The sequence below is a fragment of the Prinia subflava genome, chromosome 8, assembly GCF_021018805.1.
Source record: "Prinia subflava isolate CZ2003 ecotype Zambia chromosome 8, Cam_Psub_1.2, whole genome shotgun sequence".
NCBI classification, from domain to species: domain Eukaryota; kingdom Metazoa; phylum Chordata; class Aves; order Passeriformes; family Cisticolidae; genus Prinia; species Prinia subflava.
In genome coordinates this window covers 8305392-8322931 of record NC_086254.1, presented here as the reverse complement: position 1 = coordinate 8322931, position 17540 = coordinate 8305392, and the positions used below count along the sequence as shown (strand labels likewise).

The following is a 17540-nucleotide window of genomic DNA, read 5'->3' as shown; positions in this document are numbered from 1 at the left end:
CCAGGCTGCCCCCACGCCGTGCTCCTCACAGTGCCCAGCCCCAGTGGGTGCAGAAGGACAAGGTGACAACGCAGAGCTGTCACCTCATCCCTCAGTGCCAGCACAAAGCCTCCAGCACTCCCCAGGGCAGGAGGGTGGGGATCCCCCCCTTGCACAGAGCAGGAGCTGTCAGATATTTCTGCCAAGCACCTCCTGCGTTCGAGGCAGCGATCTGTACTACACAAAATATTTCATTTAAAAAAACCAGAAGTGAATGCCTAAAGTACTGCTAACATCTCTGAGGATATTGAAGCTGGCTGCCAGTGTTATTGCAGAGCGTTATTGAAGTTGCCCTGGCAGGCAGCTCCTCACACACGCCCTGCACAGCCTCTCCCTGCAGGGAAAGGGGCTGTGGGAGGGGAAAAGGATCCTTTATAAACTGGGGGGCTGCAATGCTGGCTAAGAGCCCTCAGAGGAAAGGTTTGTCTAAAAAACATCTTCATTACTAGCCCAGAACTCCCTGGGGGAGGTGGGGAGTTCTATATAAACTCTGTTAAAAACAATCCATACATACCAGAGTGTTGTTTGTTTTTTTTTTTTCCTATACAATCCAAATCTCAGCTGTGAGACTCATTCTGACCCTCTTATTGCTCAATTCTCTCAGAAAATGAAGTCCTGTTCCACTTGGTCATCACTTTCTTTCTTTCTTTCTTTATTTGCTCTCCTGGATTCATAAAAGCCATTGCTTTAGAACAGCTCCTTCCTCCACGAATCCTCTGGAAATGCTGGGAGCCAGGATTTATTTGGAGGAGGCCCCAGTGAATCAGTGGAGGTGACTTTAGCTGCCTGTCCTCCTGCCATCCAGCACCTCAGAGAGAACCAGCACAGGAGGAGGAAAATATTAATGACTCCAAGGCACAGGACAGCTCTGTCTGCTCTCATTTCCTCTGCTGCCAATAAGAGTGTGTTTTACTCACTGCACCAAAGTTTCCCTTTCAGATAATCCTTCATCCAAAGCTCCCACACCTTCTGCTGGCACTTTCCAGAGCCCAGAAGTGTTAAATCTGGTGTTCCAGCAGTTGCTGATATATCAATAGGAGTCGCTGGACAGCTGTTCTTCCAGAGAACAGAACAGATTTATCCCCATCTCCAGCTGACTGTGGAAAAAAAGCTCATAAAATCAAATCTGCCCAGATCAAACTTGCTGGAAAAGCAATATTTCCACAGGGAATGGGTCATCCTGAGGGCCTGGAGCCCTGCAGCTGCTGGCAGAGCCCAGAGCCCCTCCAAAGTGGGAAGGAGCACTTGGCAGGGGCTGGGATTTGTTGTTAAATTTGTGGTTTTGGCACGGGAAGAGCTCGGGCTGCCAGGGCAGGGCTCAGCCTGGCACACACACAGAGCCTGGCACACCCTGCAGTGCCAAAACCACGGGAAAAGCACACGCTGGTGTTGGGAATCACAGCTCCAGCACAAGGGCAGCACAGCCAGGACCAGCACAACCCCTGAGCAGGGCTGTGCCCTGCAGCACCCGCGTTTGGGAGGGCACTGCAGGTGGGGAAAGTGAAACCACTGCAGAAATGAGAGAAGATGAGGATTGTCACAGCCCAGGGTCCCCCTGAAGGCAGCTCCTGTGCCAGATCACACCCAGAGCTGCCCCAAGAAGGAAGAGGTGGGTGCACCCAAGCCTTGTCCCTTCCAGGAGCAGCACAGGTTGCAGCTCTGTCCCTGCAAAGCTGGCGAGTTTTGTGTCCCCCTTGGTGGCCTGAGGAGCTCTGGACACTCCCCAGCACATCCCTCTCTCTCTGCTCCATCCCTCAGGGGTTTGGCCTCCAGCTCCCAGGCACAGGATGATGCCACTGCAGCCCTCTGGCACATCCCAACGCTTGGCAGCACGGATGGAACAGGAAAATCCCCCCGAGGCCCAGGCAAGCCCTCCTGCCAAACCCTGCAGCAGCTCAGGGATCGCCCTTCTGCTTCCCACCCAGCTGCTCTCCACGTTTTTCCTGCAGAACTCAGAGCCTGGAGGAAGGAAAGCCCTGCTGCTCTTGCTCCCACCCCCTGACCCGGCGTGGAATCCCACCCACATTCCAGCACGTGGAGCAGAGCTGCTGCCCAGCACAAGAAATATTGCTGCTATTCTCCTCCTGACAATACATTTGTGCCTTAATTAATAGCAGGGTTCCCATGGAAACTGCTTGTTTGTAACAGAAAAACCAAAGGCACCAGCAAATCCCAGTGTCAGCGAGCACAGGAGAAATCCCGGGCGTGCAGAAATAAAACTTCTGCCTGCTGGAGTTGGCTTTTCTTCCTGCAGGCACATCCCTGCCCTCCCTGTGTCCTGCTGCCTCCCACCCTCCTGCAGTGGGAGCAAATTCCTGGGTTCTGGCACTGATCCCTCGCCTTTGAGGGGGAAAAGGGACATTTGAAGTTTGTCCCATCTCTGCCCAAAGGGAGCTCACGGCATGGAGGGTGTGCAGGATTGTGAGCTGACAAAAGCAGGCACAGAGAGCTGCCTTGGGGAGCTCAGCCCAGCTGCAGATTCACGGGGGATCCACATCTCCACGGGGGAAGGAGCTGCCCTGCCCACGGCAGAGCTGGGGATGACAAACAGCAGGAGTCCCAGCACTGGCAGCTTCAAAAGAGCCAAAAGAGGGGGAGAGGCACAAGCTCCCCGCTCCAGAGATGAATTGCAGCCTGCAGTGCCCACTGAAAGCTGTCCAGAGGACAGGCAGCCTCGCAGAGAAGGGCAACAGGGAGAGAAAGCACCGGAAAATAAAGCTGTAAATTAATATTACCCAACTCATAAAACAGCAGCCAGGCAAACGTCAGAGGGCAGGGACAAAGGCAGCTCATCACCCACATCAAAGCTCACCAAAGGGCACTTTGCTGTCCTCCCCCTGCTCCTGCCTGTATTTATGGGGGAGCCTTCTCCAAAAAACAAAACTCAGCTGAGAAGCTGAACTAAGCAGCAGGCCAGGTCTGGGCTCAGCAGCTTCAACTCTCAATGTTTTCTCTATCATGTGAACAAAAAACAAGCTCATAAATCAGTCCCTCTGCTCAGACAGCTCCTTCCAAGCATCTCCTGGAGGGAAACACAACTGTCTATTGTTGATCTAATTTGTCTTTAATTACCAAAGTTACAGTAGGGCTGGGAGTGCTTTCCTAGCTGGGCCCTGCAGAGGAGGTTTGTAAACCCAGGTCTCCTGAGGTTCTTTTATTAAAAGGTTATTTTCCCCCTGCACCTCTGGTAAGTGGAAGAGTGGTGGTTCACTGGAGAGGTCTTCTCCAGCTGAGGGGATCTAAGAGCAAAAACCAGAAGGGGAGAGGGCAGACAGTTCTGCTAATCCACACAGAGAGGAGGGAAATCAAAGCAGAGCGGCAGCAGCTCTGATGCTGCAGCTCTCACACGCTGGCAGAGCGATTTCCAACTCAGCTCACAGTGACTTGAGGAATCTGTCCAAAAGTAAGGAGCAGTAGCCCCAAGGAGGAGGGGATGAGGCCAGCCCTGGGTCAGCCTGGGCTGGCAGGGATGTCCAGCAGGGCACAACCCCTGGAGTCCAGCGGGAGCGGCTCTTCAGGCTGTCCCTGCAGGCAGTGTCTGCTCCACGGCTCATCCCAGAAAATTAGAGGGGTGAGGGCTGCCAGAAATGAGGGAAAGCAGGGGTGGACTGAAGGATGGGCAGTTCAGGTGGACTGGGACTGATCTGGGCCACCAATGTGTGCTTCAATACCGGTGAATCCTCAAAAACCCACCTCACCGTAAAACTCCAACACCCACCCCAGAAACGCCACGCCTTGTGGGGTGACACCTCCAACAGAGAGCTCCCCTGGCTGTGGGGATCCTGCCAGCAGCAGGAGAAGCCAGGTCCTTCTCCCCGAGTGGGACAACCAACCTTTCCCCCTGGCCCAGGTGAAGGAGCGGCTGCTGCCGACGCTCTGCGGCTCCGGCGCGGCCGCCTCGCCCTGCCAGGGCTGGGGCTGCAGCTCCAGGGCTCTGCTGCTGCTGCTGCTCCTCAAAGGCCTGATGTACTTGGGCAGCCCTTTGTAGAACCACGCCCCAGACCTCTTCCAGACCTGCCAGGGACACAGACAGGACAGCCTGAGCTGGGCTTTTACAGCAGAACATCACAAAATGAGCTCCCCTCCAAGCCGCTCCCGCTGATCCCAAATCCCTCCCCAGTCCTTGTCAGCCCAGATCCATCTCTGGGCTAAAACATCCCAGGTGTGAAGAAGCAGCAGGTGCAGACTGCAGGAGGAGCAGAGGGTGATGCAGAAGTGCTGCCTCGTGCTGTACCTGCAGCACAAGCTCAGTGCTCACCTGGCAGAGCAACCCAGGCCAAGCCAGATCGTGTAAGGAGCTCAAAAACCCCAGAACAAGAACAAAAACAACAAGAACAACTCAAAAAACCTGAGCCTGCAGCAGGAAATGGACCTCGAGCACTAAGCTGTAATATCTGCTGCAAGAACAGCCTCTCCTCTCCAATTTAGCTTTAATGCAGCTTGTGATGAAGGCACTCTATTAAGTATATTTAATATGAAGCCTGCTGGAAGCCAGGGGAAGGGAGAAGGGTGGCTGCTCAGACAAGGAGAAATGGCCTCTTACAAACCTAATTCTTGTGTGCCTTCCAGCAGCCTGATAATGAGCTAATGACACAGCCAGGGCAAAAATAAGTTAACATAGTAAAAATATCATTTTTTATTCCTTGCACTTCTGCTCAGAGTGAAGGAGATCATCGGTGTTTCCCCTCCAGGTTCCCAAAGCATTTCACACACAGCGTCATCACGATGGCAGTGGGTGCAAATGCAGATATCCCTAATTGCAGCAGTATGGATGCAATTTGCCTTTAGAGCTCGATCAAAGCAGAGGGCAGTGACAACACCTGACATTCAGGAGCTGTTCTCAAAGAGCAGGACACCAGCACTGATGGCTCCCAGTCCAGAGCCACCAACAGAGAGAGCTCAGATCTCTGCATTTGGGGTCTTGAAAAACAAGTGCAGGTGATCTGGATTCAGAGGGGGATGTGGTAATTTGGTTTTTAATGTGGTTTTTTTGGGGGGTGGTCACCCAGCAGAAGAAAGAACATTGCTGTGACCCAGCACACATGCAAGGGGGAGGATCTGCAGACCAGGAGAGCATCCCACAGCTGCAGCAACATTCTCCTGTTGTAACCACCCAGCAGGAGGGTGAGCCTGCCATCCAGGAAAAAGCTGGGAAGCCAATTTCCCAAGGCTGCAGGTTGTTCTTCTGCAGGGGGGGTTGGCAGGCAGGACACCTCGCCAGCTCCTTCCCCGCTGTGCCCACAGCCAGGGTGACCCAGGCAGGCGAGGCACAGGCTGGCACAGCTCCTTCTGTCCCTCCTGCTGGCTCAGCAGTTGGTCCAGAGTGTGGAACAGCACATGGCACTGCAGCACTGCAGGAGCAGGCTCTGCCTTCCCAGAAATACGGCAGATTTTCAGAGGGTGGGACAGACATCCCTGCACAGAGCCCAGAGCTGTGGCTCTGAGCTGTGGCTGCAGCTCGGGGACACATGGCAGGAGCTCAGGCCAGGCCTCCCTGAGGAAGGCTGGAGGTTTTGGGAGCAGCTGCACACACAGGGCACAGCAGAACAGGGAATCGTCCATCCCTGACACAAACTGGGAACCCGGTGCTCACACACCTCCCCTGGTGAAACTGCTGGGGGGGAAACAGCCCTGTGGCACAGGCACTCTCTGAACAGACCTTGCAACATCTGTAATTTAATTTGAAGCACTGGAGAGACCTATTATCTTCAGGCGAGCTCCAATTTAGACACACCATAAAACCAATCAGACACAGCACGCATGGCTGGAGCAGAGGCTGGCCAGCCCCAGGTTTCTCACCAGCCCAAAACAAGTCACTACAGAAAGAGTTAATGACACAACACCCCCAGCTCTGATGCGGTAATACTGCTATAAAATTGATTCTCTGCATACATACTCCCTTTAAATTGGTGCTTCTGATAGAGTTTGGTCCTATTATGGCAGCAGGGAAATTGTTTTGAGATCAGCTCTCAAACAGCTGCAGCAAGATGCTCTCCCCTGGATGGATTCAGTCCCTCTGCCCCTCCAGCTCTGCAGCACAGCCCATCCCAAAGTGCTGGGATCACATCCTGCTCTGCAGTGGGGCACTTTGAGCATCCTTGGATCAAAGCAGGTCGGGGTTGATGGCCTGACAGCACAGTCCTTGCTTGATTTTAAATTACTACATCTGTGACAGAGCCTTGAGGATAAAATTCCTGTTTATCAGCAGGAGTTTGCTCTTGCCAAGGAAGGGAGGATGTTTCTCCCAGCAGTTCACATTAAGGTGAAATTTGTTCCTCACAGTCTGTGTTTGGGTGGAGCTGGGATGTCACCAGGGAGAGGGACAGCCCTGGCCACGACAGATAAATGCCTTTTATAACCCTGATAATATTCCCATTAAAACTGCATCAAGCCATTATTGCAGCTGTGGAGTGCCACAGGCAGAAGCAGGTGGGGATTTTATGGGGCATTTTCAGTACAGCCTGGAAATGGGACCCAACAGGGAATCACTGGGACCTAACAGGGAATCCCTGGGACCTAACAGGGAATCCCTGGGACCCAACAGGGAATCCCTGGGACCTAACAGGGAATCCCTGGGACCTAACAGGGAATCCCTGGGACCCAACAGGGAATCCCTGGGACCCAACAGGGAATCCCTGGGACCCAACAGGGAATCCCTGGGACCCAACAGGGAATCCCTAGGCCCTAACAGGGAATCACTGGGCCCTGGTAAGGCCCACATTGCTGCTCAAACCTCCCTGAGCACACAAGTGCCAAAACAAGCTCCTGAACAGGGAAAACATCAGGATTTGCTGCTGAAGAGCTGGACCACAGCTGGGGGAAGGATAACAAACCCTCACAGCCTGCCCAGTGTCCTCCTTACCAAACCACATCCCCTACACAGAGATGCTCTGGACAGATTTTTGCAAAGCCACGTTTTACTCTGCCCCTCCTGCCTGTGCCACGCAGGAGCTGACACAGGTCCTTCTGTCCCTCCTGCTCCTTCTGTCCCTTCTGCTTCTTCTGTCCCTCCCATCCCGCAGCCCTTTCCTTCACAGCAATGTGGGTTTGCTGAGAGGAAAATCAACCCCTTGGGCTTCAGTGCCAGCACCAAAAGTGACACCAAATAATGACAGCAGCACCAAAAACCCAACACCAAATAATGACAGCAGCACCAAAAACCCAACACCAAATGATGACAGCAGCACCAAAAACCCAACACCAAATAATGACAGCAGCACCAAAAACCCAACACCAAATAATGACAGCAGCACCAAAAGTGATACCAAATAATGACAGCAGCACCAAAAAACGACTGCAGCTCCAAAAGCTGGGGAAGCAGCTTCCTGCAGGCTGCAGTGAAGAAAAAGGCTCCTGCAGGTGCAGCAGCCCCGGAGGACCCTGCTGGCATCCCCATCCCCAGGGAGCCGCTGTGCCCCGGCCCCGCCGGCAGCGGGGACAGAGCCAGCGCTCTCTCCAGCCTCGTTATTCGCATTCATCCGCCTTTCCCCGAGCGCAGAGGATTCCAATTCCATTATTTACAGCAATCTGTTGTCGGCTCCCACGTTCGGCGCTTGAGGACGGAGGGAATTGAAAGGCGGTGAAATTAGAATCGGCAGCTTTGTTTCCGCAATAACAAAAATCCATCGCTCCCCCCGACCCCGGCGCCTCTCAGCGCCTGCCAGCCTTCAACCATTTATCATCCCCCTTTCAATCAGAACTCCTTTTTTTCTCCCCCCACCCGTGGCTCTATTCTAGAGGACACTATTTTGAGTCTAACTACTCGCTGCCACCCCCAAAATAATCCTGCAGAGGCTATTGAGGAGCTCTTTCAGTTCCCAACACCTGCACATGGCTCCCGTTCAATCCGGAGTCACCCAAAATAAACACCCCTCTCCTCCCGCGGGCTGCTCTGCCAGGAAATCGCCGTGCCAGGCAGGAATAACCCCGAGCTCTGTGGCTTTTACAGTGTTCCAAGTGGTGGCAGTGGAGATGTGGAAAGGGAAGCCCCGGGGGCAAAAGGGGAGGAGAAGACTCCGTTCCTTCAGCGCAAAAAAAATAAATTTTTGCGTGGTTTATTGTGGTAAACTGAGAAATGCAGCCAGCCTTGAAAATGCTGTGTAGTGGAGGAGAAGGAATGAAAAGGAAAGTGAAGCAGAGAGGGCAAATTAAAACTTCTAACAGGTTCCTGGTAGCTGACGCTCTCTTTCATATTTGAGGGAGTGTTTAAAAAAAAAAAAATAAAAGCTCTCTCCTCCCACCCCACCGAAACTGCTTTCATTATCCCTACAATTCTGGATGTGTCAATTCAAATGTAAATGTGCACGAATGCTTCCAAGAGGATTTTAATTACAATGATAGCATCGCTAATTATGGATATATATATAAAAAATGCATATATAAAGGGGAGTTTTGGGAAGGTGCTCTGCAGAATCTGGCGCTATCAGTCAAAAGAAGGCTGTGCAGAGAGTCAAAGGGCTGGGCAGGGATTTGACAGAACCCAGCAGGTCCCTTTTCCCCTCCAGGCCAGGGGGTGACAGCAGATTTGGGCCAGGCACAGCCAATTCAGCAGGGCACTGAGCTGTCACCGAGCTGGCTGCAGGGAATGGTTCCAGCCGTGCATTCACCCACCAGCACTGCTGCCAGGCAAGCGCTGCTGCCCCGGCAGCTGCTGCAGCCAGCCCTGGGCACTGCAGGAGCTGCTCCCTCTCTGCCCTAGGATCTCCCTCCCGGGGGAGTTTCACTGCAAACCCACGGGCAGTGCTGGCTGCAGCCAGGGATCAGCACCCCTGAGCATCCCCTGAGCACCCCTGAACATTTGTGAGCACCCCTGAGCAGCCCCTGAGCTCCCCTGAGCATCCCTGAGCATCTCTGAACACCCCTGAGCACCCCTGAGCATTTGTGAGCACCCCTGAGCATCCCTGAGCACCCCCAAACACCCCTGAACATCCCTGAGCACCCCTGAGCATTTGTGAGCACCCCTGAGCACCCCTGAGTGCCCCTGAGTGCCCCGAGTTGCCCCTGAGCATCCCTGAGCACCCTTGAACACCCCTGAGCACTCCTGAGCATCTCTGAGCACCCCTGAGCATCTCTGAGCATCCCTGAGCACCCCTGAGCATCTCTGCAGGGATAAATAATAACCTGGGAATGAGGGCTGGAAGCAGGCGTGGGCAGTGCTGGTGCATGGGGATATCCAACCCCGCCATCCTGGGGTCCTGCTGGGCCACGTTTGTTCTGATGTGCCCCAACTTCCTTGCCCTGGCTGAGGTGCCCCAAGGCTGATTGCCAGCTCCCAAATCCCCCAGATGAAGGCAGGCAGAGGGGATGTGTGATCTGCTGTCTGTGTGCCCATGCCGTGACCCTTCCACCCTCTCCCTGCCCAGGGCACCAGCAGCAGAGAAATAAGAGAGGAGACAGACCTGAACCCACCTTGAAGGGAATTGAGAAATAAAGCAGGAGCTAAGTTGAGGGGCAAGTTGAGGCCATAATTGAGTCTAAGAGGGAAAGGTCCATCCATTTTCATCAGGGATGCACTTTGGCTGCATCTCAGGACTCACAGGGTGAGTGCTGAAGGTTACCCTACCCTCACACTCTGCCCACACACAGCACGTGCTGGACACGTTAATACTCTCTGTCCAGTGACCAGGTTGCTTCTTATTTTATAAAAAACAGGAAAAAACCCACAGTGGACCCACGGAGAGATTTAAAAAGACAACAGAATAAAAGAAATAAAAGCAAATTTTAGTCCCTGCGTTTCCCCGCAGAGCACAGAGAATTCCTGCACCTGCCTCGCTCTCTATTTTGGGATCTCTATCTGGAATTCAAAACACCTAGATGATTCAGTGTATCGAATTGTTATCAAAACCCAGGGAGTGCTCTCTTCCTGCCCTACCCACACTGCTGCTGGTAATTTAAAGACCAGCAGCTTCCACCCTCATTTTACCTGGACAGGGACTTTGCAGGTGCTCCCACACACACAAAAAATCCCTCCAATGTAAAAACCTAAGCAATGCAAAGTTTCCACAACTAATAAAATAAAAACAAAGTTCGTCACCTCCAACACCTGCACAAACACTGTCACTGCACTTCCAAATTTGATTTAGCAGAGCACCCAGGTTGCACAGCTGGGTGCACTGCTCAGAAATAGCTGGGCTGGATTGATGCTCGAGGACCACAAGCCAAAGCCCAAAATAAATTGATGGGAACAAGTGAAAATCCATCTGTAATCACAAAACAAATTCACAGACTTCAGCACAGAGCAGCGAGCCCTGATGTTGGTGGGTGCTGGCTGGCAGACAAGAATTGAGGCAGCCCATTCCTTCTTTTTTTTTTTTTTGCGGTGTAAAGTCAAGGATGAAGGATATAAAAATTTAGAGACCTGCATTAGAAGTCTCACACACTGGCAAGTTATGGGATTTTGCAGGCGGGGAGGGAAACAGATTTAAAGGCTGCAATCCCAGTTATTTTTAGTGGGACAAATATTGCAGTTATGCCCTACATCTCTCAAGCTGTATTAAAGAAACCAGCTAGCCAAGTTTACTTGCCACAGAGTGAGGAGGGAAAGGGTGGACAGGAACAATCTCTTCATGGCCAGAGCTAGAAAAATCCCACAAAGCCAGGCCCAGGTGTGGTTTTTCCCTTTCACCCCCTCATAAAACAAAGTTGTCACCACTGTGTGTGTCTGAGCCTGCCTGGCCTCCAGCCAAGCCTCCCAAATCCCATTTTCTGCCTTCCAGGGCCCAGGGCTGTGTTTTACCTCTCTCTGCTCACTGCAGATCTTGCACAACCACAGAGGACGTTTCTGGGCTCCAACAGTTTCGATCCCACACTTGGTGCAAACTTTCTGAAACGAGGAGAGAGAAGAAAAAGAAAAAAAAAAAAGAGGAGGTGGTGTTAGCAGGTCCCCACAGTCCCTGGGGGAGAGAAGGTAGAGAGGAAACAGCTCTGGTTTGTTTTCCTTAATAATTTAAAGCATGGCACAACTTTCCTGTTTTTCCTGACTGCAGGAAGATGCTTCAGGTCTGTGAAGACACGAGCCAAAGGCAAATCCACAGCACAGCCCTTGACTCCAGGGTGAGGAGAGAACTGGACAGGGCAAACCAGACCCCACCACCCACAGGTGTATTCCCAGTATTTCCAGAGTGGCTTTTTTATTCCTCTGAATCCCAAACCCAGCCTCCCTGGTGTGGAAAGCAGCTGCAGCCAGGCACAAGTGCAGGGTTGGAAATGTTCTCCTCCCTCCTCTCACACACTTGTGTAAAATCCCACACGTTCCCCTCCAGCTCAGCTCACTCCCCTCGATCTGTGGCTGTTCAGCAAGTGGGCATGGCCATGGTTACACACATTTCCTCACTGTCTGAGGGCTCTGCACAGTCCTTTTTGCTGCATGAGGGAAATTTCAAATCTCTGCTGGCACGCCGAGCCTTTCCCACCTGAATCACCCAACATTACATAATGAAGCTGGTGCTGTCAGCTGGAGTGAGAAATTGGATGAATCCTTTGATCCTCACAGAGGAAAAGCCACTCACAATAGGAGAGCAAGAGCTTGCTGAGACATACACGAGGATTGGATTTACATCCCCAGATTTACACATCCCCCTCGCCAGGCTGCTCCTGTGCCCAGGGGTGAAGGTCTGATCTCCATCCCACTCTTCCTGCCCTCATCCTCATCCTCATCCTCATCCTCATCCTCATCCTCATCCTCATCCTCATCCTCATCCTCATCCTCATCCTCATCCTCATCCTCATCCTCCCAGAGGAATAATGAACAACCTGTTGAGCCTGGAGCATCAGCCCTCAGCATGGTGCTCCCCAAGCCAAGGGGGATTGGCAGACTCAATTACAGACCTAATTACCTAATTAAAGACCCCGAACTCTGCCTCCCCCGACCCCAAACCGGAGGGAGCAGCTCAGCCTGAGGTGACGATCCCAATCCCCACACGGATAGAGCATTCAAACGCTCCCTCTAGTGGGACTTCCCAACAGGTTTCACTCCCAGCCGTGAATTCTGAATAAAAACCCCGAGATTCAAAAGGTGTTTTCCTCCTCCCCTTCTCCGCAGAGCAGCTGGGAAACCGAGCATCCCTCACAACCCCTGGGAAGAAGAGATAAAAACCACGGGGGTTAAATGCAGCCCCATTTCTCATTAAACACAAGACAGAGCTTTTCCCTCTCCCACTCATCCTTCACCTCTCACACCCCTGCGTGGCAAATGGCACCTCGGGCTCTGCCTCACCCCTGCCATCGTTAACACATCTACCTTTGTCTTGTCACAGATAATATTTATTTCCCAGATAATAAAAACTGATACCCAAAGCATTCCTTATAAAGCAGGAGGTGGCACTCAGAAGATCCATCAGGAATGCAGAAGCCCTGTTCAGCAGGAGGGACTTGCTGCAGGGAAATTCTCTGCTGCTGTTTCAGGTGCACCATTGCAATCCCTGCTGTTGGATTAAATGGGCTGCAATGACACGGGAACAGAGCAGAGCCTGCCAGAAACAAAATGAACTTTAAAAAAATCCATAATTCCCTGACAAATTGCTTGTTGCACACAGCACTCCGTGAGTGATGGATGGCCCTGGACAAGGGGGAACAGGCAGTCCACTCTGTGCTATGCTGAAGGGCTGGCTGTTCCCTCAGTTCACTCCACAACATTAAAAAGCAGAAGGGGAGAAGCCCAGAGCACCCAGGGAGAATTACCTTGGGCTAGCACGGAGCTGAAAAGTGCAGCCAGCCTGAAAGCAGCTGCAAAATGCACCCTGGAAATGCAGGATCTCACTTGAATCAACCTGGATGTGAGTGCTGCTGAGCTGCCCAACAGACTCCAGACAAAATGGGAATAAACATTAAAAAAAAAAAAAAAAAAGAAAAAGTAAAAAAAAAAAAAAAAAAAAATCAAAACAGCTTTTCTCTGGGGTTTTCTGGTCACAGCCCTCCCAGAGCCTCAGGCTCACACTGTCCCACCAGCTGAGGGTCACTCCTGCAGAGGGACAGGGCTGTGTCTGAAGTCTCTGGGTGGCTGCAGGGCTCACAGGAAGTTTAAAATGTTTAAAAGCCCCGGGGCTGAGCTGGCTCCTGACGAGGTGAGAGCAGAACTGCCACGGGAAGGAGGCAGGGATAGAGCACATCCTGTTATTCCACATGCCTGAAACACAGGAAAGAGCCAGGAATCTGCAGCCTGCCACCCAACCCTTTACTCTCCGCGGTGCACAGAGACCACGCTGCTCCCAGAGCTGCTCCCACTCAAACCACACTTTTCACTCCCTGCTGCTGCTTCCCTCCACAGCCCTTCCCTAAAAGCTGCTTTCCCCATGGCTGGGGAGCTCCAGGATTTGTGGTTTTTTCTCCCAGGCACTGCCTTAGAAGGAATCTCCTGCGTAATCCCTGCAGCAGTGCAGGAAGCAGCCCTGCAGCAGAGCCTGCAGCAGCCCGCCCTGCACCACTGCTGTGTCCCACAGAAGGCAGCAGGGCATGGAATGTTGTCCCCCGTGGGAGGGCAGCAGGTTTTGCTCAGCCAAAAACACTCCAGCACCCAGCAGGTGCCCTCACCTAGACAGGCTGGGATGAAGGAACCCCCAGGGGTGAGTTCCTGGGGGAAATGCAGGAAAATCAGCGTCCAAGCAGAGGTGGTTGCCTTGGAGATCATCATCTCCACAGCAGGACAGATGAACCCCTGGGCTGTGGAGCCAGGGGCTGCAGGAATCATCCCTGGGGGCTGGCAGAGCAGGGGGGCCCTCCCTGTCAGCACCACACACCACACAGGCAGTCCCTGAGGCTCAGGGCTGGAAAACTGGCACTGGTTTGGGATTGGGGATGGGCTTGGGTCCTCTTGGAAGGTCCCAGGACAGCAGCAAAGCTCACAGACTCTTGTGAGTGCTCTCTGCTGGCTGCACATTCTCCCCTTGTCCCAGCTGGGAGATGCAGAGGGGCCCATCCCAGCACCGAGAGCAGCTCAGGCACTTCAGGATCCTCAGGAATCTTTTATTATCCCCAGGCTGTGACAGAAAACTCCATGGTCTGACAGCACCCGGGAGAACAAACCAAGTTAACCCTGCAGAGCTCTCCAAGGGGCCTGCTGACCTTTCCTGGAGAGTTCTACTGGCCAGAAAGGGGCATGTGTGACCAGACCCACCTTTTTGCAGTCCTGGCAGAAGACAGAGGAGCTGCCCAGCAGCCCCAGGGTCTCCCCGCAGAGCAGGCACTGCGAGAGGCCGTTCCCCATGGCGTTCCTCCTCATGTTCTCCAGCCGCTCCACCAGGCGCCTGCGGGCCAGGGGAGAGCAGAGGTCACAGCAGGAAAAGCTCCCAGGGCTCCCACCAGGGCAAAAACACTGGGAAAGGGCAAAGGAGCCTTCTCCATCCTCCCATCTCCCTGAAAGTAGCAGTGATTTGCCCACACCCCATTAGAAGCCAGACTGAGAAAGACCAAAATGAGCCAAACTGAAGCCATCAGACCAAAATGAGCCTGGCTATGGCACAGGAGTGCCAGCAGCTGCTCCCTGCTCCATCCCACAGCCCGTTTGGAGGGCAGGAGGCACATCTGCATGCACATCTGCATGCACATCTGCATGCACAGCGCCTGCAGCAGCAGGGCTGGGAGAGGGGAGGAAGGCGGGATGAGCGATTGGGATGCAGGGTGTGGAGAGCATGCAGAGCAAGGCTGCTGTGCCGTGAGGTCACTGCTGGGCAGCCTCCAGGCCTCCATCTGCAGCAGGAGGAGATGGTCCTGCCACCCATGAACCCCACCCTCATCCATGCTCAGGTCCCACCAGGGCCCTTCTGAGAGCAAGGCAGGGGCTGATTGAGGGGGGCCCTGCCCATGGTGGGGGGCTCAGGCTGCACTGAGCTGTCATGGGTGGATTTATGATCAAATTGGCACAAAGGAACTGCTGGGAGTCAACAAGAGGCATTTCAGAGAGTGCTTCAGCACAGGAGCTGCGAGGGTGGCACTTGCTGCAGTCACACGGGAGCAGCCAGGCCCTCAGGTCACTGCTGCTGCTGCTGGGGTCTCCCATTTATCACAAAAATGTCGCTGTCACTTCTGGTTAGCCCTGGCTAATGAGCTCTGCACAGGGAGGGAGAGGCTGGGCCTGCAGGACACGGGCTGGGGGTCCCTGGGGTTTCCAGAGAACACAAACAGTGCTGGGAGAGGCTGCAGGGCTGCCCTGCTCCCCGGCTGGAATGGCAGCAGATCACAGACAGAGCTCAGCCAGACCTCCAGCAGCACTGAGGGCAAGTGGGAGCCTGCAGCAGCAAAGGGAGGCCTGTAAATGAAATAATTCAAACCCAATCCAGAGGGCTCAGCCAACTAGAACATAAACTCACTCTCTGCTCCAGAGGACAAGGGAAAATCTGAGTGTGCTGCCAGCAGCGATCCTGAGCCACCCTGCAGCAGCCCTGGGCACTGCCCTGCCTCTCCCCAGCCTCTCCCTGAGCCTCTGCCTCCTGCATTTTCCAGGGGCTGTGTCAGGGCTGCAGCCTCAGCCGTGCCCCAGGCTCAGAGAGAGCAGGAGGAGCCTTCAGAGAGAAGGAGAACACAACACCCTCCCCAATGTCATCACCTCCAAACCAGCAGTGTGGGAGGGAAAAACCGAGCTGAGGGATGCTCGGAGTGATGGAGGCTGAGCCCAGGCAGCCCCTGCTGCCGGTCCTGCCCTCTGCAGGGAGGGAAGGGGCCGTGGCCGTACCCGATGCGCTGCTGCTCCAGCACCTCCAGCTGCTCTGCCTTGCGGATGACTCCCAGGATGACCTCGAGCTCCTTGGGGCTCAGGGCCTGCATCCTCCTCTGCTTCTCCGTCTGGAATGTGTGCACGGACCAGCCCGTCTGGAGCCTGGGGGAGAGGGGACTCAGCTGGGAAAGGAAAGCACAAAACCCCTGCCCTGCCCTGCCCCAGGGGCTGGAGCTGCCCGGGCACACAGACCCACGCCAGGTCCCACCAGGGACATGTTCCACGAGCAAAACCCAAAGCAGGGGTCTCCCCTCGCTGACCACATCCCCACATCAGCCCCCAGCAGCACCCAGAGCTGCCTCTCCCTGCCCGCTCCCCTCCCTTGTGCCCCTGTTTGTGTCTCTGCACCCCAAGCCCCCATTCCTGTTTGTCCACGAAGAGGAGCAGCACCCCTGGGGCTGCCTCTCCTCGCAGGGATGAGAGCAAACTCCCAAACACAGGGATCACCTGCACCCTCCTCCCTCCGAGATCCCACATCCCCGAGGCCCTCAGCTCAAACAGGAATCTCTGGGAATGCCTAGAAATGTAAATTTGGCAAGGTCCTCCCTTGGTCTAGCCCAGGTTCACACGAGGACTCCAGCAAACCCTCTGTGCCTCACATGCAGCAGCTGATGCCTCTCCTTGGCTCGCTTGGCAACAGGCAGGAGCTTTCACAGCTCAATTAATTAATTACCATTCAGGAGGGGTTTGGAGGTCACTGGATAAAATTATGGCTGTGAGGAGAGTGCACTCCTGGGCACCAGTGCCTCGCTGAGGCTTTCTGCAGGCTGGGGAAGTGGCAGTGGGGTGCACTGCTCCCACTCACCCCAAAAACGTGGAGGGTTCCCCTCTTTTCTAACACTGCAGCAGCAGCTGAGCCCGGGGGGTCAGGCAGGAGCAGAGGAGGCAGGGGAATGAAAGCATCCAAGAAAAATCCACTCCTGGTGCCTGACTCATCCCCATCCTCTCAGCCTTTAGGTTATGCAGTAATTTTAACTCCAGGGGAAAGCGAGGACCGGTGACAAAACAAAAGGGTGCTGGGGGATGCTGCCAATGACACTCAGGGTGCTGCAGGGACCTGATGCTGCCTCCAGCCCTCCCTTTCACCCCGGGGAGGGCTGTGGGGGCTCCCAGGGGTGCAGGGTGAGGCTGGTGCTACACAGAGACACCAGAAGACCTGAGGAGGAGGAGGAGGGTGGGGAGGACTCACTTGGCTCGCAGGGCCAGCTGCCGGTCGTTGGGGCAAACCCAGGGGCCCGTCCCGCTGCCAAAAATCATGTCAGCCATGGGGAGGGGCAGCACTCACACCTGGAAGAAGCAAACGGGAGCCGCTCTTGCAGCAAAGCAAACACAGCATCGCTCACGGTGGGAGCAGCCAGGCTCTCACCCACAGACAGTGATAAAACAAACCATCATCCTCATAAAATGTGAGCCAATAAATACCTTCAGATACCTTGAAGGCAAGGCTGGAAGTTTAGGTTTTATGGTATACTCTTAAAAAAAAAAAAAAGAGCCAGACACCCTCTGTCAGTCCTGATTTTTCATTTCAAACTAGAGAAAAGCGTTGACTGCAGGAATAACCTCTGCCTTCCCACCTCCAGAGCCCCAGTGCTGCAGCTCTGACAGAGAAAACCACTCTAAAAGGACACAAAGAAGCTAGAGTTGCCTTTTTTTTAACCTCTTAATGGGGTAACAAACAAAAACCCACGCGACGATCAGCATGAATAGTGGCAAGTCATTTCCTTCATTAAAACTGCCTCCATAATAGCCTGATATTTATAACTGCAGCCTACAATAGCAGCTTGTTTGCATTCTC

At 53.8% G+C, this 17540-nt stretch overlaps 1 protein-coding gene across 3 annotated transcripts in view; it reads right to left on the bottom strand.

Moving 5' to 3' along the window:
- Window positions 1–17540, bottom strand: part of RPH3AL (rabphilin 3A like (without C2 domains)) — a 34277-nt gene that overhangs the window by 10056 nt on the left and 6681 nt on the right. For all 3 annotated transcript variants that reach the window (XM_063402790.1, XM_063402788.1, XM_063402789.1), the window contains exons 2-6: window positions 16935–17032; window positions 15704–15847; window positions 14150–14279; window positions 10775–10861; window positions 3873–4053 (exon numbers count right to left, since the gene is read on the bottom strand). In XM_063402790.1, the coding sequence (XP_063258860.1) occupies window positions 3873–4053; window positions 10775–10861; window positions 14150–14279; window positions 15704–15847; window positions 16935–17011 (619 nt within the window). In that variant the 5' untranslated portion in view covers window positions 17012–17032. The remainder of the gene's footprint in view (window positions 1–3872; window positions 4054–10774; window positions 10862–14149; window positions 14280–15703; window positions 15848–16934; window positions 17033–17540) is intronic.